Source organism: Panthera leo, chromosome F3 (genome assembly GCF_018350215.1).
Source record: "Panthera leo isolate Ple1 chromosome F3, P.leo_Ple1_pat1.1, whole genome shotgun sequence".
NCBI lineage: Eukaryota > Metazoa > Chordata > Mammalia > Carnivora > Felidae > Panthera > Panthera leo.
In genome coordinates this window covers 17,444,898-17,464,227 of record NC_056696.1, presented here as the reverse complement: position 1 = coordinate 17,464,227, position 19,330 = coordinate 17,444,898, and the positions used below count along the sequence as shown (strand labels likewise).

Here is a 19,330-nt window from a genome sequence, read left to right as displayed (position 1 = left end):
CAAGAAGAGACCTGAGTTTCTTCTCTCTGCCCTATAAAGGTGTAGGAAGAAGGTAGCCATTTATTAGCCAAGAAAAGGGTTCTCACCAGGAACTGAATCAGCCAGTGCCCAGATCATGGAGCTTTCCAGGCTCCAAGATTGTGAGAAAGAAGCCTCTTTTGTTTAAGCCCCCCAGTCTATGATATTCTGTTATAGCAGCCGGAGCAGACTAAGACACATTCTAAGAAATAATTACTACTACCGCTCACGTAGCCCTTGCTATATGTCGGGCACTTACATGAATTCACTCATGCAACCCTCACAACAACTCTTTGATGTAAATACTCATATGCCCCATTTTACAGACAAGAATGTGAGGAACAGAGGTCAGCTGACTTGCCCAAAGTCCCTCAGCTACTAAATGGCAGAGCTGGGATTAAAACTTGGACAGTCGAGCTTCTGAATCCACATTCCTAACTAATTAATGGCTTCTCTGGGCACCTCTGTACTAAGTGACTGTCCAGAACGGAGCCCAGTGAATAAGTAAATCCTTTTCTAGGATTCCTGTCAAGTGTCTGCAACCTCAAGCAGCCTCCAGGATTAGACTGCTCTGGACTCGGGGACAGTACCAGCGGAGGGTTTAAACACAAAACAGGTGTGGGATACGCTCCCCTGCAGCCTCAGGACATCTGCAAACCCAAGCTGGGCTGAAGGCGGGCTATATTTCACAGCTGGGTGAAATATAGGGACCCGTATGGTTTCTGAAAGCTTAAAGGCAGAATTGGTACATTCGGTGATTGTTGACTCAGGATGCAAACCATTTCCATGGTCTGAAAGAGAGCTCCAGATTATAAGCAAAGTGCCTGTACAGCCACTGCAAACTTAGATAAGCATTCAAATTCACTGTCAGCCAAATGTTTTGAGTTTCAACGTCCAAAAAAATGAAAATTAGGAAGTGTTACTCTTCTCTGAGAGAGTTGCATATGGAATTCTAACCCAAATAAGTATGACCTTCTGTGTAACGTAAAAAGGCTGGTCTCTTTTGTTTGAAGTTAAAAGGGGAGAAATCATAATTGTGAAATTTGAAATTGCTTTTGCAACCCCCTTCCCCACCCCTGCAAGCAAAAGAGCTGATGCTAGGTGGGCATCGGACTCCTGATTCAAAAATCAGCCTCCTCCCTGCTGTGAGGAAATCTGTTTAGGCTCCCGTTCCTCTGTTACCTGTGAGGGCCTTGGTGTCGGCCTTCTTGCTCTCCTGGCTGCCCCTCTCGGCCCACACGTAGACTCTGTACGCCTCTCCCGGCTTCAGGCCCATCAGGACGGTGCTGCTCTGCTCCCTGGGCACCGCCATGTCCCTGGTGTCCCCATCAGCAGAGGTGTAGCGCACCACGTACTTGTCTACGACAGCCCGGACTGGGGTCCAGGAGACTACCGCTGTGTCTTCTGTCACTCGGTCAGTGACCACGTTGGTTGGGCTATCGATTTCTTCATAAAAATATACGAGAAAGAAAAATTAGAGAAGACGTTTGGCTGGCCAAAATCACAGGTGCTTCAAGATCTAGTTCATCCAGGTGACCGAGTTCCGTGGTCCATACAATGCAAGAGGGTCTCTCCATCATCTGTGACAGGTAGACAGCTGGCCTCTACTTGAACTGCAGGCTGAGAAAGGTCTCCCTGATGGACAAAACAATCCCTCCCATTTTGAGACCAATGAGCACGTTAGACAAGACTCCTGCAAATGTAGTCACAGGAAATGGAACTCCTTCAAGAGGCATATGGAATACACCTAATGCTTCTTCTGGGAGACCCTCAAGCAGGTGTTCAAGAATAGTAACCATTCTCCTTCCTAACTCTCCTCAAGTCAAAACAGCTTCACCTCTCCAATGTCTGTATTTGTAGGTTATTAACTTTTGTACCATTATATCATATCATGCCATACCATATAATATCATATTATACTTTCAAATTACAGTTTCTAGACCTGGCACTTACATCTGGACATGCTTTCTTTCCCTTGATCAAAGAAAAATCCCCAAAACTCAGTCCATTCATTCAACAATTCACTGACCATCCGTTTCATGCCAGGGAATATAATGGCACTCAGGAGTCACCAATGAATAAAACAATCAGAAATCCCTGCCTATGCAAGGTTGATGTTCTAGAAGGACGAACCGAGAACAACATGCCCCTCCATGTCCTAGACACTGTTCCCTCAATAACATATCTTCAGCCCACAGCCTCAGAAAATCCCTACACTTTTCAACACGTGTCCCTGCTGACCCAGGGGTTGTCAACATTGGGCACCTCCTCAGTGTCACCTGCAGAGAGCTCATTTCAAGTCTCAGATATGCGCTGACATCTCTGCTGAAAAAAACAAATAAGCAAGACTCCGCAGGTAATTCTGATGCACAGCCAAGGCTGAGAATCCCACATTGAGCCACATCTTCCCCATTTAAGATGCATATAAAATACATCTCCAATGTTTATTCTTGTTATATTTCACCTTATGGACTTCATTTATAATTTAGTCTTTCACTCAACATGCTGATTTTCCTTTCTAGCTTATCATTTACAAACCTAATAGGTAAGCATCTGAGTGCAGCATCCGTTCAAGGTCACTGATAAGGGCGCTGCACAGAACAAAGCTGACATTTGGTGCCAAGACCCCTCCCCACCTGCGGATCTATACCCTTTTGGGTAAAGACACACGAAACAGGTTCCTTCTCTCAGAAATTTAAGCAGCTTTCCTTCCTCCCCATCCTGCCCTGGTTCTCTTGGCCAAGGGTCCTCCAGCAGAGAAGTTCCGACTCTACAAAGCTGCATTTTTTTCACATCAACTAGGATCACCTTTCTTGAGCACAATAGCAGTGTCTTCTTTGTGTGCAAGGAAATGAAATATGTTCTGTCACCAGAGACAGTGCATATTTAATAAACCAACTGTCATCAATTGAGTGTATACTAAATGTAAGATGCTTTTCACACATTACCCTATCAAACCTCATACTAACAACTCAAGGTTGTATCAGATTCCCCATGTACTAATTTCGAACATTAATAATGGTTATCATTTTTAGAGCACTAACCATACATACCAGGCTCAGAGAGGTTAGATAACTTAGCTAAGGTCACTCAGCTAGTAAATGATAGTCACACATTCTACAAACGTTCCCTGAGTGCCTAGCTGGAGCTGGGAATTCAGTTTAACTCAGTTATTCATTTTCTATTTTTTTAATTTTTTGTAATGTTTATTTATTTTTTGAGAGAGAGCACGAGCAGGGGAGGGCCAGAGAGAGACAGAGACACGGAGCTGTCAGCACAGAGCCAGACAAGGGGCTCGAACCCACAAACCTTGGGATCATGACCTGAGCCAAAGTCGGATGCTTAACGGACTGAGCCACCCAGGCGCCCCGGTTTAACTCAGTTATAAATTAAAGTGAGCCTGCCTGGAGCCTGCTTCGGATTGTGTCCCCTGTCTCTCCGCCCCTCCCCTGCTCGCACTCTGTCTCTCAAAAATAAATAAACATTAAAAAAATTTTTTTTAAGTGTGCCCCTCCCCCACCAAAAGCTTAGTCAACGTGCTAACCCTCCGTACCTCAGCATGTGACCTTACTTGGAAATAGCGTCTTTCTAGAGATAATCAGGTCAAAATGAGGTCATTAGAGTGAGCCTAATCCAGTATGACTGGTGTCCTTATGAAAGGGGGAGTTTGGACACACACACACACACACACACACACACACAGGGAAGATGATATGAAGAAGCCCACCATGTGCCTAGAACGCCGCATCTATAAGTCACAGATTGACAAGGATTGCCAACAAACAACTGAAGCTAGAGGGGTGAGGAAGGACTCTCCCCTACAGCTTTCCAAGAGAGAGCGGAGCCCTGCAGGCACCTTGATCTCAGACTTCATAGCCTCCACAGCAGAGAGACAATAAATTTCTATTGTTTTAAACCACCCGGTCTTTGGTATTTTGCTACGGCGGCCCTAGGATACGAATACCATTGACCCCTGAACAATGCAGGAATCAGGCACCTCAATTCTCTTCTGCTCAGTCAAAAATCCACGTGTAACTTTTGACTCACGAAAAACTTAATAGCCTGCTGTTGACCAGAAGCCTTACTGATAACACGAACATTCAAGTAACACATATTTTGTATGTTGTATCATATACTGTATTCTTCCAATGATACCTACTTTCCCTTAATTTTTTCAGGATTTCTAGGCTATATTTCTAAACTTTGTCTGAGTTTTTCCAAAGTGTCACGAATCTCAAAAAACTTTTCCAGTATATTTATTGAAAAAAAGCTGCACATAAGTGGACTGGTGCAGTTCAAATCCATGTTAAGGGCCAACTGTCTAAGCAATGAACAGAATAAAGACTCTGCTATGGAACTTACATTTTCCTCAAGGAGACAGACGATAAACAAGATGTGATAGTATTAGGAAGCCCAATGAGGCAAGATATAGGGTTAGAAGATGCCGAGCAAAAGCGGTTTGTGAGTTTAGACAGGGAGGTCAGGAAAGAGCCATCTCACTGGGAAGGTAACATTTGAACAAAGACCTAAACGAAATGAGGCAGCGGGCACGTACTGTCTGGGCACCTCATTCCACACAGAAGGAGCAAGTCCAAAGGCCCTGCTCCACATAGCCAGGGAAAAGCAACAGGACAGAGTCAGTGAGGAGCTGAGTGGCTGGAGGTGAGTCCAGGGAGGTAAGGGGCAAGTGGACCGTGGATGGCATCCAAGGCCACTATAATCACTGTGGCTTTTGCACTGAATGAGGTAAGAAGCCCCTGGGGGTTTTGCACAGAAGAATGGCATGATCTGACCTAAATTATCAAAGGGTCCCTCTGGCTGCCAGAGAGAGTACAGGCTATAGTAGGTCAAGAGTAGAGGTCACCTGGGAGGCTGTCCCAACTGTGCGAGAGAAGACAGGAATGTGAACCAGTGTGGCAGGGATGAAGTCACGAGAAAGGCTGCACTCGGGAGATTTCAAATGTAAACCTGTCAGAATCTGCCGATGGGGCTGATGTGGGATACAAATCCACCCTTCCATCCATCCATGTTGATTTGAGACCCGAGCGATTTGTAGAATGGGGTGACCATTTACAGAGATGGACAGATCTGAGGGAGGGCAGGATTTTCAGGAGAGGGCGGGGAGAATGGGACCAGGAATCTGCACCTGGACACTTTAAGTGGGAGAGCCCAGCTGTGAACCATTCCTATCTGCCGAAGACCCTGCCTGATACCACTGTGTCTCAGCAGCACTATCATCAGCCTTTTCTCATGGAAATAATCACAATAAATAAATAGCATCAAGTGTGATCTGAAAGGTTCCTGCCATCTGAATCCATACGCAGCAGGGGACTGGAGCTTGCAGTGACAGCTGGAAACAGTCTCCTACGGTTCCTCTTGGGAGACTGGCTGGGCAGACGTCACGGCAGAGGGCGGTGAAGTCAGGAGCAGACAGTGACAGGGTCTTGTCCCGGGCCTCTGCAGACTTGAGCAGGTTCTAAGAGGATGCTCAAGGGAAAGTGAGCACAAGAGAGAGAACTCGGTCCCCACCCTGGTGTGCAAAGCATGATTCTGCACATGACAGGGAAGGAGTGAAAAGAGCCTCCGAAGGTGACCCCTCCATCTGGGAAAATCTTGGTAGGTCGACCTTTCACTTGCATGTGTTAGAATAACGGGGAGCCCCATTTTGGGGTTGCCTGGGTGGCTTAGTCAGTTAGGCATCCGACTTCGGCTCAGGTCATGATCTCACAGTTTGTGAGTTCGAGCCCCAAGTCGGGCTCTGTGCTCCAGCACAGAGCCTGGAGCCTGCTTGGGATTCTGTGTCTCCCTCCCTCTGCCCCTCCCCTGCTTGTGCTCTCTCTCTCAAAAATAAACATAAAAAGTTTAATAAAAAATAAAAATAAAAATAAAAATGGGGAGCCCCACTCCAGAAGATCTACTCTACAAAACTGATTATACCGAAGAAGCTAATTAAGAGCTCTAGGCTCAGCAGGAAAGTTTATTCCACTTGGGGTAGGGCATGGCGTGCTCAGTCTCTGCTCAAACACCAACCTCACATGTCCCTGCTCCAGCCCACGGCAACGGGCATTAGCACTGACTCAGGAATGGGGACATTTAGAATGGAAAGTGAGGACGGGGGAAAAGAGCTAGGACACCCTGACAGTCCTGCCTCTTAAAGTCCCTGGTCCTCATCCTCTCCAAAGTGACCCACATCTGCACAACTCAAGGTCCCAGCAGTGCCTCCCACCACCCCTCCCTGCCCCAGACCAGTGTTTGGCCCCAGAGATGCGGGACCCAGGACACAGGCCTATGCTTTGGGGGGTCAGGGCTGCCTTGTGCGTAGCCCTCTCAAGAGCCACCATGCCCATGTGAGTGTAACCAGCCTGGTGCATCTGGTTCCCTCAACAGTCCCGGGGCACTCGAGGAGTGGAGAAGAGCCAGGAAACGCATCTTGACTGTGAAGAGTACGAAGGTGGGAAAGAAAAGCAGAATCCTCCCGTGCCAGGGTCAGAGATGTAGCCCAGAGAGGAGATGTGACTTCTCCAAGGTCATGAAGCCAGCTAAGAAGACTGGCCAGCCTCGAACTCAGGACTCTGCCCTTTCTCTCGATCCCCTAACAACACCCTGAGTCAGAAGGAGGGGCTTCATGGGGCTGCTCCTCTATATGATAAATCTAAGGATGGGAACCAGATGCCACGACACAGAAGCAGGAGGACAGCCCTGGTGTTGGGACCCCGATGGGAGGCCACACTCCTGCTCCAGCTTAGCAGTACCAAAGCCTCCCTCTCTGCCAAGAAGGGATGTGAGGATCATAAGCAGTTTTTTCATGGAACAAAGTCCTCCAGCAGCTGCAGACGCTGGCTGAGTCATAGATGAGTCATGGTGGGAGCCTCAGTGAGGAGACTGGCTCTCCCACCCAGCCCCCAACTCCCTGCCCACCTACTGGATGCTAGCAGCCCTGATGGGACCTTTCTCAGGGTCGTGCAAGGTCAGAGAGATTTAAGACAAGACTTGGTAGACAGACTTTAAGTTGCATGTGTTAGAATAAAGAGGAGCCCCACTCCAGAAGATCTAATCTACAAAACTAAGTATACAGAAGCAGCTAATTAAGAGCTCTAGGCACAGCAGGAAAGTTTATTCCACTTTATAATGAGATTCACCACCGGTTTGGGTAGGACATGGCTGTCCTCAGTCTGTGCTGGAACACCAACCTCATGTGTCCCTGCCCAGCCCATGGCCACAGGCATTAGGAACAGCTTTTTCCATTCACAATGGCTACTTCTGAATCATCCCTTTGGCATAGTGGAAAATGGCACTGCCAGAATCTAAAATCTATGGGCATATGTGCTTGGGGGCAAAGATGGGGGAAAGGGCCTATACCCCTAGTTTGATAGTGAGTTCCTGGAAGGTGAGGCTTTCCTCCCGACTACCGTGGCCATGCGTCCCAGGATCTTGTTTTCTCAAGCCTCCCCTACTGCCTTCACTGTGGCAATAAAATTATTCCACAAGCATTACTTGTAGAGAATGTGCCACAGATGAATTCCTTTTCCTGCTCTCCTCTAGCTTTGCTTCTGGAAAGGTGGTGATTTGACCTCAAGCAAACCTAAGTTCAAATGCCATTCACTGGTTCACCCTGACTCTCCTAAATTCTGTAGTCTTCCATTTTCTCGCCTGTAAAATGGGAATAATAACGTTTACAATGCTATTATAAGGACTAAAGGTAATGTTTATCAAGCCCTGCAGCACCTAGAATAACAGTGGGTACTCAAATGACAAAAATCATTATTTTTCAGCCACCGGGTGTGCATGGGTGGCTGTGTGAGGCAGGAGCTCTGAATGTTGGCAGGAGTTCATCTTGAAACATGAAGGAATTTAAGAAGGCAAGTTTTAGGGCTGGGCCATTTCAAACAGAGCAGTGTGTTTGGAAAGCAGTAAAAAGTGAACAAGATCCTCAGTGAAGCAAAATTGTTATTTCATAGCATCATCAAAGGGAAAAGTTCGAAGAAAACTGTTAACACGTGAATATGCCAGGCTGTATGTTCCACTGCGCGTGGCAGCTTGTGAAATTACAACAAAGCAAGCAGTCCTTTGTTCCGTACCCACCATTGCAAAACGCATGCATCGGAGAAGTTATTAAGACTCATAATGATGTGAAAAAGAGGGACTTTAAACTTATTTAGTCTAACCTTTCATTTGACAGATGGAGAAACTGAGGACAAAGGGACAGCATCGCCTCCCAGTTAGTGGCCTGCTCGTCTTGTCATGTGACGTGAGGTGGCTGTGGAGGGTCCGGCAGAGAAGTCAGGGACACTCGCCGCTGAAGATGCTGGCCTGGCTGGTGTCTGCTACTCTGAAGTTGACCTGCTTCTGAAGCCTGGCCTTTGTGGGAGACGCTTCAGTGCACTCCGACTGTCTTAACAGGGTGAGGATTTTCAATTGACCCCTTCCCTTTCGTGGATTAGTTCCACCGAGTGACTTGTTAAATGGAAAATACCTGAACTGTGTCATTTCCTCCCTGCGCACGGCTATGCTGTTCTTACATTCCAGGGTCTTCTTCTAGCTCATGAAATGCAAAACATTTTTTTCCCCTTAAATTAATGAACAGTCTAGCCAGGTTTGAGAGTGTTTCCTGACCTCAGACATTATTGCCTCTTTTTTTTTTTATGTTCATAGGGCACATGACACACATTTATTTGCTATCCAATAAAATATCCCATCCTGCGTTTAGAATATAATTGACAATAAAAACACTTCTTGAGTGTTCACATTCTAGTTGGGATAATATACTTGAAAGGTTAACCATCAATTCAAGGCCATGTGTGATTAAATGCTCCAAAAACTCAGAGGCAAAAATGGCTGCTATTTAATGTGGTCCTACAAGGCCTCAGTGGAGAGGCTAAGGTTGGAGCTGGGTCTGGAAGGATGAGTGATCTTATTGCTATGAGTCCCTGAAGGGCAAGAACCAGGACTTTCCAGCTGTGGAAGTATCTAAAGGGACCACGTCTCTAGTGCCCAGCTCTACTCTGCAATTCGTGTTTGTTGAATCAACTGATGGCTTGTATTAATTGAATTCCCCACTGAATTAATGGATAGCTAGAGATAACCGTGGAGGGCTTCCTAGGCTGGGGTAACTACATGAACAAACCCATCATGATGTAGAGATAAGCTTTCTGTGTTAAGAAACCCCAAGAACAGTCCAGCAGCAAGAAGACTTCCCGTTCAGAAGTGGTAAGAACAACGACCCAGTTTGGTTGGGTCCCTTGAGGCCAAGATAGAAGGGTTTCTGCATTATCCTAAGGCAATGAGGAGTCACAGAAAGTTTTCTAGTTAGGAGGTAAAAAGTATAAGGATTAACCAGAAACAATGGGTGAAAAGGTGAAAGTGGGAAGCCCTTTAGTTTTGTGTCCACCCAAGAGGAACCCATCCTGGGTTCAAATCCCAGTTCTGTCATTTCTTGGCTGGGCGATCCTACACTTAGCTTCTCAGTTCTTGTGGTTTTTCATATGTGACTTAGAAACAATAATAGGACCTACCACATGGCCACAGGGAGAACTAAATGAGACAATTTTCCAGAAGTAATTGTTAGTATAATGCCTGATGCATCGTGGGCTCTCAAGTAATTCAGAGCTGACGAGAAAGCCCCTGGAAACAAGGACCTCCTTGCCATTTCCCAGCCCCTACAAGTTTTCCACGAGTCCACCATTCGGGCCAGCTCCACAGTCTGTACTGTGTAGTTCATAAATTAGGTTCTGTCTTCTCCTTCACAACTGGCCGACTAGAACTTTCACACTACTGATATGCAATCTGTTAGGCAACCGAAATAGCGAACTCAATTCTTGCACCATCTCACCAGCCCGACCAGCTCCTGCCAGGACTGCACTGAAAAGAACTAAAACACTTTTCAGGGAAGTCTCAGAATTCAAAAATCCCTTCTTGGCCAGCTTCAAGGATCAGCATTCCCCAAGTGGCATTAGACTCCAGCTCACCGGTTCCCAACGTGGGCTGGCAGAACCACAGCTTTGCAGGAAACACACCATTTCATATGGACTCAAGCATCAGCTAAAAACTGAAAATTACGTGGACTATCTTGCATGTATGACTACAAGGATTGCAAATTCTTTTATGATTAATAAATCACAAACTTAGTGTCAAATGTTACTGATTTATAACGTTTGTCATTATCTGTTATCTCGATCCACAGATGCTAAATATACCACTACTCCCATGTGAGGGCCTTTAACATCTTTTGACATTTTTAAAAATATTTTTTAATGCTTATTTTTGAGAGAGAGAGAGAGAGCAGGGGAGGGACAGAGAGAGAGGGAGACACAGAATCCGAAGCAGGATCCAGGCTCGGAGCCCGATGAAGGGCTTGAACCCACAAACTGCGAGGTCATGACCTGAGCCGAAGTCGGACGCTTAACCGACTGAGCCACCCAGGCGCCCTTCTTTCGACATTTTAAAGCAGAGTGCGTGAGCGTGATCATCAGGAAAAAACACAGGAATGACAAGAAAAAAATTTTAGAACAACTTTCTTCGGTAATACGGAGTCGTGTGTCTAAGTCCAGGATAATGAATAAAATAACCCAGTGATTAAAGCTAATGAAATAAGCAGAAAGGCGTCAGAAATGGCCTTTCCCCTGGACTCCAAGATCCTGGGGGAGATTTTCAACAGTAAGAAACATTTCAAATAGAAGTGTTTACTTCCCTTCCCCTGCCCCACAAAATAGATGTCAGTACACAAAGAGACTCTCTCTACATCCCAGGGTTTTTATCCGGGGAGGAGTCAGCCAAGAAAAACATTAGGAAGAAAACCTGAGAAATGTTCACAGTGCCTCCAAATAGCTCCTACCTGTGCGGCCATTCAGGAGAATCGGCTTGCCCTCCAGTTCTCCTTTCATGGGGATGACAGTGATCCTATACTCTGTTCCGGGCTGTAGACCTGCAAACAAGCAGCCAGTGAGCGATGAGTTCCGGCTCCAGAACCTCGCCCCCAGCCCTGCTCTCCCCCAGGGTCTCTCTTGTGAGGGAGCTGAGGGGCTATGCTCCTCACCTGAAGGCTAATCTAAGGCAGAGAAAGGGCGGCAGGACCAGTGGGATACGAGGCGTCGTCGAAAGGCTTATGGGGGAGCAGGGGGCCAGAGCGGATGAGGGCCTGATGGAGCTCCTTCCTTGGGCCACCAAGCACAGATCTCTCAGTTTCATTTACAGCCCGAGTGTTTTTCTGCCCCCAGCAATCCTTTTCCCTCAAAAGTTTCTTTTCTAATTAGCCTCAATGTATTCCATTATTTTCTTCTTTGCTCTGCCTTTTGCTGTTGTTGTTGCTTGTTATTTCTCTGTAGCAGCAAATCTGAATGACTGTTGTTCACGGCACCGGCACCGATATCCAGACTGGGGCAAAGTGCAGACAAATAGTGGCACGTGTGATACACACCCACTGTTCTCCGCTCTACAAATGCTGGGAACCTCAAAGATGTCCTTTCAAGATGCAACTCACAGAGCGGACAGCAGAAGGAGGCCCCGGAGGAGAACTGAACCACAGCGCTAAGAAGCCTCAGGGCCCCCTCCCCTGCATAGGCCACTTCCAAGGGTATTCACACGGGTATTCATGATTGTGTGTTATTTTCCCTAAAGAGAGCCCTGAGAATTCTATAAGCTTCAGGAGCCACAAAACATGATCCAGCCCTGCAGGTCCCATTTCCTTAGCAACCACCAGATTTTCAGCACTCAGCAGATTCACTTCGTCAGTTGGGACAGGACACCCCCACCCAGGCCTCCCAGTATGACTCCCCATGCAACATGCCAAACAACCCAGTCTCTCTCTCTCATTCTCTCTCTCTCTCTCTCTCTCTCTCTCTCTCTCACACACACACACACACACACACACACACACACACAGCTCTTCCAAAAGGAACATCTGTGCCACCATATCCACCCTGAGACACAGGCAGTTTTCAAGAGCACGTCGGGCCTATGATCTGTTGACCAGGTGCTCTGAGATTCCAGTCAGCTCTGGGATGCTGGAGCACAGTCTGCAGGCCTACAGAATGGGCTCACATCTCGTAGTTTCCAGGGTCAGAGTTCAAGTGATTCCTAGCGCCCCAGGACCCTCTGTGCACACTGTCCCCACCTTGGCATCCATGGCGAACATCTCACATGCCCAGGGTTGGCTCTTACCAGTGATGTCATATCGGCTCTTGGGGTCACCACTCCTGGGCACGGTGACCTCAGCCACCTCCTGCCCTGTCAGAGGGCCATACTGAAGCTTGTAGTAGTCCACCTTGGTCGGGGGGTTCTCCCACTCCACATCCAGGGAGCTCTCAGTCTCCTCTGTCACCCACGCAGTGCCAAGCACAGCCGGATCTAGGACAGGGGTCAAGGAAGGCAGGAGAAAGCAGTGAAGAGCAGAGGTCCAGCAGGTCTGTAACAGGCCATTGGCTACCAGGTCAGTGCCCTTTCTTGACACGTTGAGAACGTGCTTCAGCCCAGGACACAGTCCTTAACAGGTGTCTCAAGACTACCAAAGTAGCAAATAAACTATTGGTCCTCACATTATCCATGGAGGGAAGACTATCTTCTGGGAAAGCCTCCTGTCTCCCATCCCTTCCCATCAGATGCCAGGCTGCCCCCCTGCCCAAGCTGCTGTGGGCCAAGTCCTGGGCCACACCTCTCCAACCAGCCATCCAAACCTCCAGAACCTCCAGATCCCGGATCCAACCAGTCATCCAAACCACCAGGCCCTGGGGGCAGACTGCTCTGAATGAAACACCCCCTTTAGCAGAAGTGACTCAAGAATCACAGAAGGGTCCCTCAAAGACTGCACCCCAGCATGAGGCGCTCAGGCCCTCCCATGTAAAGTGTGGGAAACGCGTTTGAAATTTTAAAATTTTCTCGTCCTCTGTCTCCCAAATTATAGCTCCTTCCTCACCTCTCAGATTCTCCTATGAGGACTAACGCTAAGCCAAACTATATAGTAGTTTGGTGAACTTTAACTTGGTCCTTCTGAGGATCCTTCTTGCACTTTCTACCACAGTTTAGACCTGGTGCCCTCAGCTGCCCAACCTGTCCAGCCTGCAAAGGAGAGTTATTGGGCCCATTTGTTCACAGCAAGTATTAATGGCTCAGTTTCCCCCCTCCCCTAAGAAAACAATGGAATTATAATGATGAATACAAAAGAATGGATTCCTGGTGTGGCTCTAAGGGAAGAACTTTTGAGTGGTGGCTAGGGAGGGGACCCACTCTCTGGGAGCACTTTGCATTCCAAAGGCCATATCCCAGGTGGATGTGGTCTGACCTGAAGTCTGGAACAGGGAAGACAAGCCCCTAGACTCCCCAGCCTTGCCCTTCTCCTCGGTCACATGCCCACCTTCACCACCTTGGCGGTGCTCCCACCTAGGCCTACTGACCACTTGTCGAGGACATGGGACAGAGAATCTGTGCATCAGGAAGGGGGTGAACATGGTGTTCTCAAGGTCCCTCAGCTCTGAATGTTCCTGTTTCACTGTTATGAACAAAGAAGCTCACAGAACCTTTTCTCTGAAGAATTTCTTCCCACCTACTGGCTTCTACCTGCCAGCCTCCAGGCTCTTCCTTCGAAGGTGGGAATTCCTTGAGGGAACAGGTCAAGACGTGAGTAATGGAAGTGACTCAAGAATCACAGAAGGGTCCTACTCAGCTCACAAATGAAAAAGCGGAGACTTAATGAAAATATTCAAGATTATTTTGGGGATAAGTATCTCTCGGACTGAGGCTCCCCTGAGGAGCAAATAAGAATGGGTTTAACATGAATCAGATTAGACAGAAAGACAAGCTTCGCAGTTACAAGATTTTACAAGTCCCTAGAGCAGCAGCCAAGAGGGGTTACTAAGACTTTCAGAACAGATGTCTCTCCTCTTCATTGGGAAGCTTGGGGCACTGGCCTGTCTGAAGGCGGAGGCAGCCACAGACAAAAACGGGAGAAAGAGAAAAGCAGCCCAGCAGTGGGGGGCTGGCCTGGTTCTCACTGGGTTGGCTTGGGTGTGCTCCCATTGAACATAAATGGTTGCACAGAACATCAACATCAGACAAGCCACTGTGTGGCCATGACAGATCAAGACAAAACAGGACCATTCTGTGATCGTGTCTGAACACAGACAAAAATGTGAACAATGGTCCAAACCACAAAAACGACTAAATATTCTCTCTCCTGATATGAGTGACTACCCTTTCTTTATTGATGATGGCTTTAGCCTCCCTCTAGTCTGTTCTTTCTAGATAAGGTTCACTAAGTTACCATAGAATTAACTCCCCTTCCCGACAGCATGCAAGCCAAAGCAAACCCCTGCTGGCTTTGACTTCCCCCAAATCACCTAAATACAAGTCCCAATTGTATCCCAGTCCTTTCTAAAGCTCTTACAGAGAGGCTCACAGCCCCTGCAGTGAGCTGTCCCACCCCCAACAGTCAATAAACCCAACCTGCTCAACTCCAGAAGTGTTCCAAGGGGTCTATGGCTGGAGGGTGGTGACAAAAGCAATTGCAAATTGTGCTCCCAGGAGGACAGGTCCTTCATGGCCTTTTCCAACACAGAGCCATCCCTATCTCCACCGCCAAACAGGATAGGCAACTGAAATGTTTCTGCAGAGACATGTGCCCCAAACCCCATCCATCCAGGTCTTCCTGGATCTTTCCCCAGGAGTTTAGCAAAGGGTGGAGGCAGATGATTTTTATTAGCATCCAAAACACTACGCCTGGTACATAGTAGATGTTCAGTAAAACATGATGAGTGCATATATGGATCAGACTCACTCAAATAATAGGTTTCTCCAAGTCCTTGAAGATCTAAGAACTTTCACAAGAAAACAAGAAATTCTAAATAGTAAGCAGTGATGTCTGTCCTTCCAAACACTGTGGTAACATTAGGTGGTGTGCTGGAACCTCTGTCCCTCCAGATCCATCCTCTATCCTCCTGTCTCCCAGATTATGACCTCTATGAATCGTGTTAGTCAGATTCTCTTGCCCTCTGGATTCTAGTTAAGTTCAGCCAGTGAGTCACCAGGAGATCAGAGGGCAGGATAGAGAGTTCAGGCAACTGTTCTCCTCCCCTTCCCTCCCTCCCTTCCTTCTCCTTCTCTCCAGGTGGACTGCCTGCATCTCTACCCAAAGCACCTCCTCAGGCAGCCCTCTCCCACAGCTCTTTTTGGGTTCCAGTACCAACCTCCATCCCTGACCCTTCAGAATGAGGCGATCCCCACTGATGCCAGGCCTATGGTGTTTCGCCAGCCAAATCCTACCCAAGCCTCTTCGCTAGCTGTCTTCAATTACACTGTTTGTTCTCTCTCTTTCCTGCTAAGATAAATCTGATGCAGGGGGCTTCAGCAAATCTTCACCCATCCCAGCTTGAACTTGCTGAATGGCTTCAAAGGCTCAACGAGGGCTTGGGTGTGCAGATGTGCTCCTTGGCTGCTTGTGTGTGGTGCAGGGCAATCAGACCTTACTATTCTCAGGGGGGCAGAGAAGTGCCCTTGAGCCCCAACCCAGCAGGCTCTATCACTGACTTGGAGGAGCAGAGAGAGGGGAGCAAGAACTGAGATTTTTCTCCAGAAACTAAGATTGCAGCAGCTATGCTTTTCAACCCCAAATCAGGGCAATGTTCTGAGTAGTTGAAGGGTATTTGCAGGGACGATGGAAGAAAGCATTTAAAATGGGGCCTTTCCTGGGAAACCTGGCCGCTTCCTCACCCGTGGTGGCAAGCAGATGCTGTGGGCGGCTGGAAACCTCCTTCTTCACGTTGCGCAGGGTAACCATGTACTTGGTGCCAGGCAGCAAACCAAGGATCTCATAGCTGTGCTGCTCCTTCGGCACTTGGATCTGCTTCCCAGAGAGCTCCTCTCCCAGGGGGTAGTAGCTGAGGAGGTAGTGGTCCACCTCGCTGGCCGGCTCCCAGCTCACCAGCAAGGAATCCTCTGTGCTCTTGAGCAGCTGCAGGCCCTGGGGGGCCACCACTGTATGCAGAACAGGAACAGGTGTGCAGAGGGTGAAGCAAGCGAGGGGAGGGGAGATGCATAGCCAGTGTGTATTCACTAAGCACCTACTATACACTTAACACCGTGGTGGCAGGTATGAGAGCACAAAGAAGCCGTGCTGAGCACCCCTCTGGACACCCCTCCCCACACACCCGCCGGAAGTTACGTGAGGGGGAGTTCACCCTGATCCGGTCATCAGCAGACACACACACACACACACACACACACACACACACACACACACAGAGCACCATCAGATCACATAAGATCAGTGGTCCCGCAACCTAGAACTTATTAATGAATGCCCACCCCAGGGCCCCACCCCAGGCCCGCCGAATCAGACACGCAGGCCGAGCCAGCAATCTGTGTTTAATAAGCCCTCTGGGGGCTCTGGCGTGCGTGGGCTGGACGCCGAGCCCCCCCCCCCCCCCGCCCACGAGCACCAAGTGTAACAGTGTCTGAGGGTGCCCGCCCCCAGCAGGGAAAGGAGAGAGTCGGGCGTCGGCGCTCTCACCCTGGGCGCAGTCCGGTCCGCTGAAGCCCTCCTCGCAGTAACACTCGCCCGTGTCGCAGAAGCCGTGGCCGCTGCAGTCGCCGGGGCAGCGGCGCTCGCTGCAGTCCTCGGACGTGAAGTCCTCGTGGCACCGGCACGCGCCGCGCACGCACACGCCGTGGCCGCTGCAGTTCTCGGGGCAGGCGGGGTAGGCGCAGTCGACGCCCACGTAGGGCGCGTCGCACTCGCAGCGGCCGTCCACGCAGCGCCCGTGGCCGCTGCACGCCCCGGGGCAGGCGGGCCGCTCGCATGCGGCGCCCTCCCAGCCCTGCTCGCAGCGGCAGCCGCAGGTCTCGGGGGAGAAGGTCCCGTGGCCGCTGCAGTGGCCGTTGGCACCTGCCGGCGAGAGGAAGGTAGGCTGGAGGGGGTGCGGGCCGGCGAGCGGGCCTCTCCCTTCCCTGGAGCTCCAGTAAGAGCGGGCTGGTGGGCCCTGGGCACTGTCTTTGAAGGAGGGCAGGGCCCCTGCAGAAGACTGGGGTCCGCCCTTTCCGCCCCCTCTCCCCCCGACCGGCCGGACTCTGACCTGTGACATCCACAAACTGTGCCCTCCTTTTATGCCCCCAAAGCCGCGGGAAGTCCCCTTCACCTCCCCTTCTGGTCCAAGTGCTCAGGTGAATTTGGGTTCCCTCTGCTCTAAACGGCAGTAATTACTTAGGACGTTTAAGAATGGGGGCGCGTTCAGGTCCCCAGCTTGGGCGTCCTCGCACCAGCGCAGAAGCTCGTCTTGTCTCGGCTGGAGGTTGCTGGACCTAGCAAGGCCGGGTCCTTGGGAGATGAGCCCAAACTGAATCCTGGCAAAGGGGGCCTCCAGAAGCTACAAACCGGCCGCGTCTCACTACGGGGGTGAGGGGCGGGAGAAGGGATCACCCAGGCTCCCCTCTCTGACCCCAGGCAGCAAGAGGCAGTTGGAGGCCCTGGCCCTTCAACAGCCCGGCTCCTGCTTCTCAGAACACCCTCTCTCCTTCCTAGAAACTTTGGACGTGCAGGCTCCTCGGGGGCAATCCCGTGCTGTTTCATTCACGGCAGTGTCCCTGGTGCCTAGTTCTGTGTCTGGTACACAGGAGGCACTCTCAACGGTAGCACTAACTCCAGCCTGAACAGGTACGCCAGCATACCACTGGATACTCGGATCAGCTTTCGTAATTATCAGCTATGGGCCAGGGAACTTATGTACGGCATCTAGAGTCCTCAGAACTAGACTAGTGGATAGAGTTTTCCTAACTGGGCAGTTTAGAAAACTTCAGGAACTGACCCAGAGTCACACAACTAAAAAGCAGCGAAACCCATCTGTACCCAGTCCTGTCTAGCTCCAAGGCTGACTGTCCTTCCTGTCTTTCCCACTGCTTCCCCTTCCAGTAGAGATTGGATCCACAGGTCAAACAGCACCCAGAAGTGTAAACTCAGGAGTCCAGACTCCCTTTCAGGGTTGCCGGTCCCTCAGCACCTGGGTAGCTCAGTTGGTTAAGGGAGCGACTTTGGCTCGGGTCATAATCTCACAGTTCGTGGGTTCAAGCCCCTCGTCGGGCTCTGTGCTGGCAGCTCGGAGCCTGGAGCCTGCTTCGGATGCTGGGTCTCCCTCTCTCTCTGCCCCTCCCCGCTCACACTCTGTCTCTCAGAAATGAATAAACGTTAAAGATTTTTTCTACAAAGAGTTGCTGGTCCCTCTCTACTGAGGCTCGCAGATGCTTCCTGGAGCTAGTGTCGAAGATGAGACCCCCACCCCACCCTTAGAAAACCCAGAGGGAGGTGGGAGCACACCAGACTCCCACAGGACACCTGGCATGTGGAAGGCGCCCGTTAGTTGTTTGTTGAATGAATACCAGATGGTAAAAGCTCACCGGCAACTCCTCGGCAGCAGCGCTGAACATCACACCGCTCCTTCACCTCCGCCATCTCTTCCTCCAGCTTCTTCACTCGGGCCAGGAGGGCTTGGACGCTGCCTGCCAGCTCACAGTCCCTCTGTGGCGTCTGCAGGCGGATGTTGTGCCTGAAGATGATGTTCTGTTCCTCGGCCTCCCCTGAGGCCAGGAGTGAGGCCCCATCGTCACTAAGGGGCTGGGGGTCAGTCTCGACCTGGACCAGAGCGGACTTGGGCACATCAATCTTATAGGTGTGGCTGACAGTAACCTGTGGCTCCTTGTCCCTGCAGCCCTGAGGCTCGAGGGTGGCCGGGGCTGAGGCCACCAAAAGCACAGAGCCAAAGAGGAGCCCCAGGGGGAAGCAGAACATCCCCCGGAGACCCATCCTTGGGGAGACAGGGAGCAGATCCTCTTGGAGACCTGTATCCAGAAAAGATGCAAACGAAAGCCATGAAGATTTGCTGGTGGAAATTGCCCTTCATAGTGGATTCGAAGAGTCCACAGGAAGCTGAGAACCCAGCAGAACTACATCCTATATCTCCTGAGGATCCAAACTAAATTTTGTGTTCTTTCTCCTGCTTCCTGTCTTTGCTTACACCGTTCACTCCCTGGGAGACCCTCCTCTTCACCTCTAATTCAATACTCACCTGACGAATGGTGACAAGGAAAACAATTGCGACCAGGCTTTGATCTCCCCATCCCTGATCTAAACCACACACCAAGTAATACCCTCCCCGTTAACACCACCTACAGAACAGCCGCACCTAGAGAGCATGCTGTGTGCCAGGCGCTGTCCTAAATGTTCTGCGTTGATTACCTTATTCGAGCCTCACGACAATGCTTCGCAGAATATACTATTATTACCCCATTTTGCAGATACAGAAACTGAGACTCAGCTCCCTAAAGTGACTTGCCCATA

The 19,330-nt window shown here is 49.7% G+C and overlaps 1 protein-coding gene across 1 annotated transcript in view; it reads right to left on the bottom strand.

Annotated features, from left to right (window-relative positions):
• Window positions 1–18,952, bottom strand: part of TNN (tenascin N) — a 54,363-nt gene extending 35,411 nt beyond the window's left edge. Inside the window, exons 1-6 of the mRNA XM_042925492.1 lie at window positions 18,391–18,952; window positions 16,514–16,888; window positions 15,715–15,978; window positions 12,175–12,360; window positions 10,850–10,939; window positions 1,201–1,464 (exon numbers count right to left, since the gene is read on the bottom strand). Of these exons, the coding sequence (XP_042781426.1) occupies window positions 1,201–1,464; window positions 10,850–10,939; window positions 12,175–12,360; window positions 15,715–15,978; window positions 16,514–16,888; window positions 18,391–18,796 (1,585 nt within the window). The 5' untranslated portion in view covers window positions 18,797–18,952. The remainder of the gene's footprint in view (window positions 1–1,200; window positions 1,465–10,849; window positions 10,940–12,174; window positions 12,361–15,714; window positions 15,979–16,513; window positions 16,889–18,390) is intronic.
• Between the last annotated feature and the right edge of the window lie 378 nt (window positions 18,953–19,330).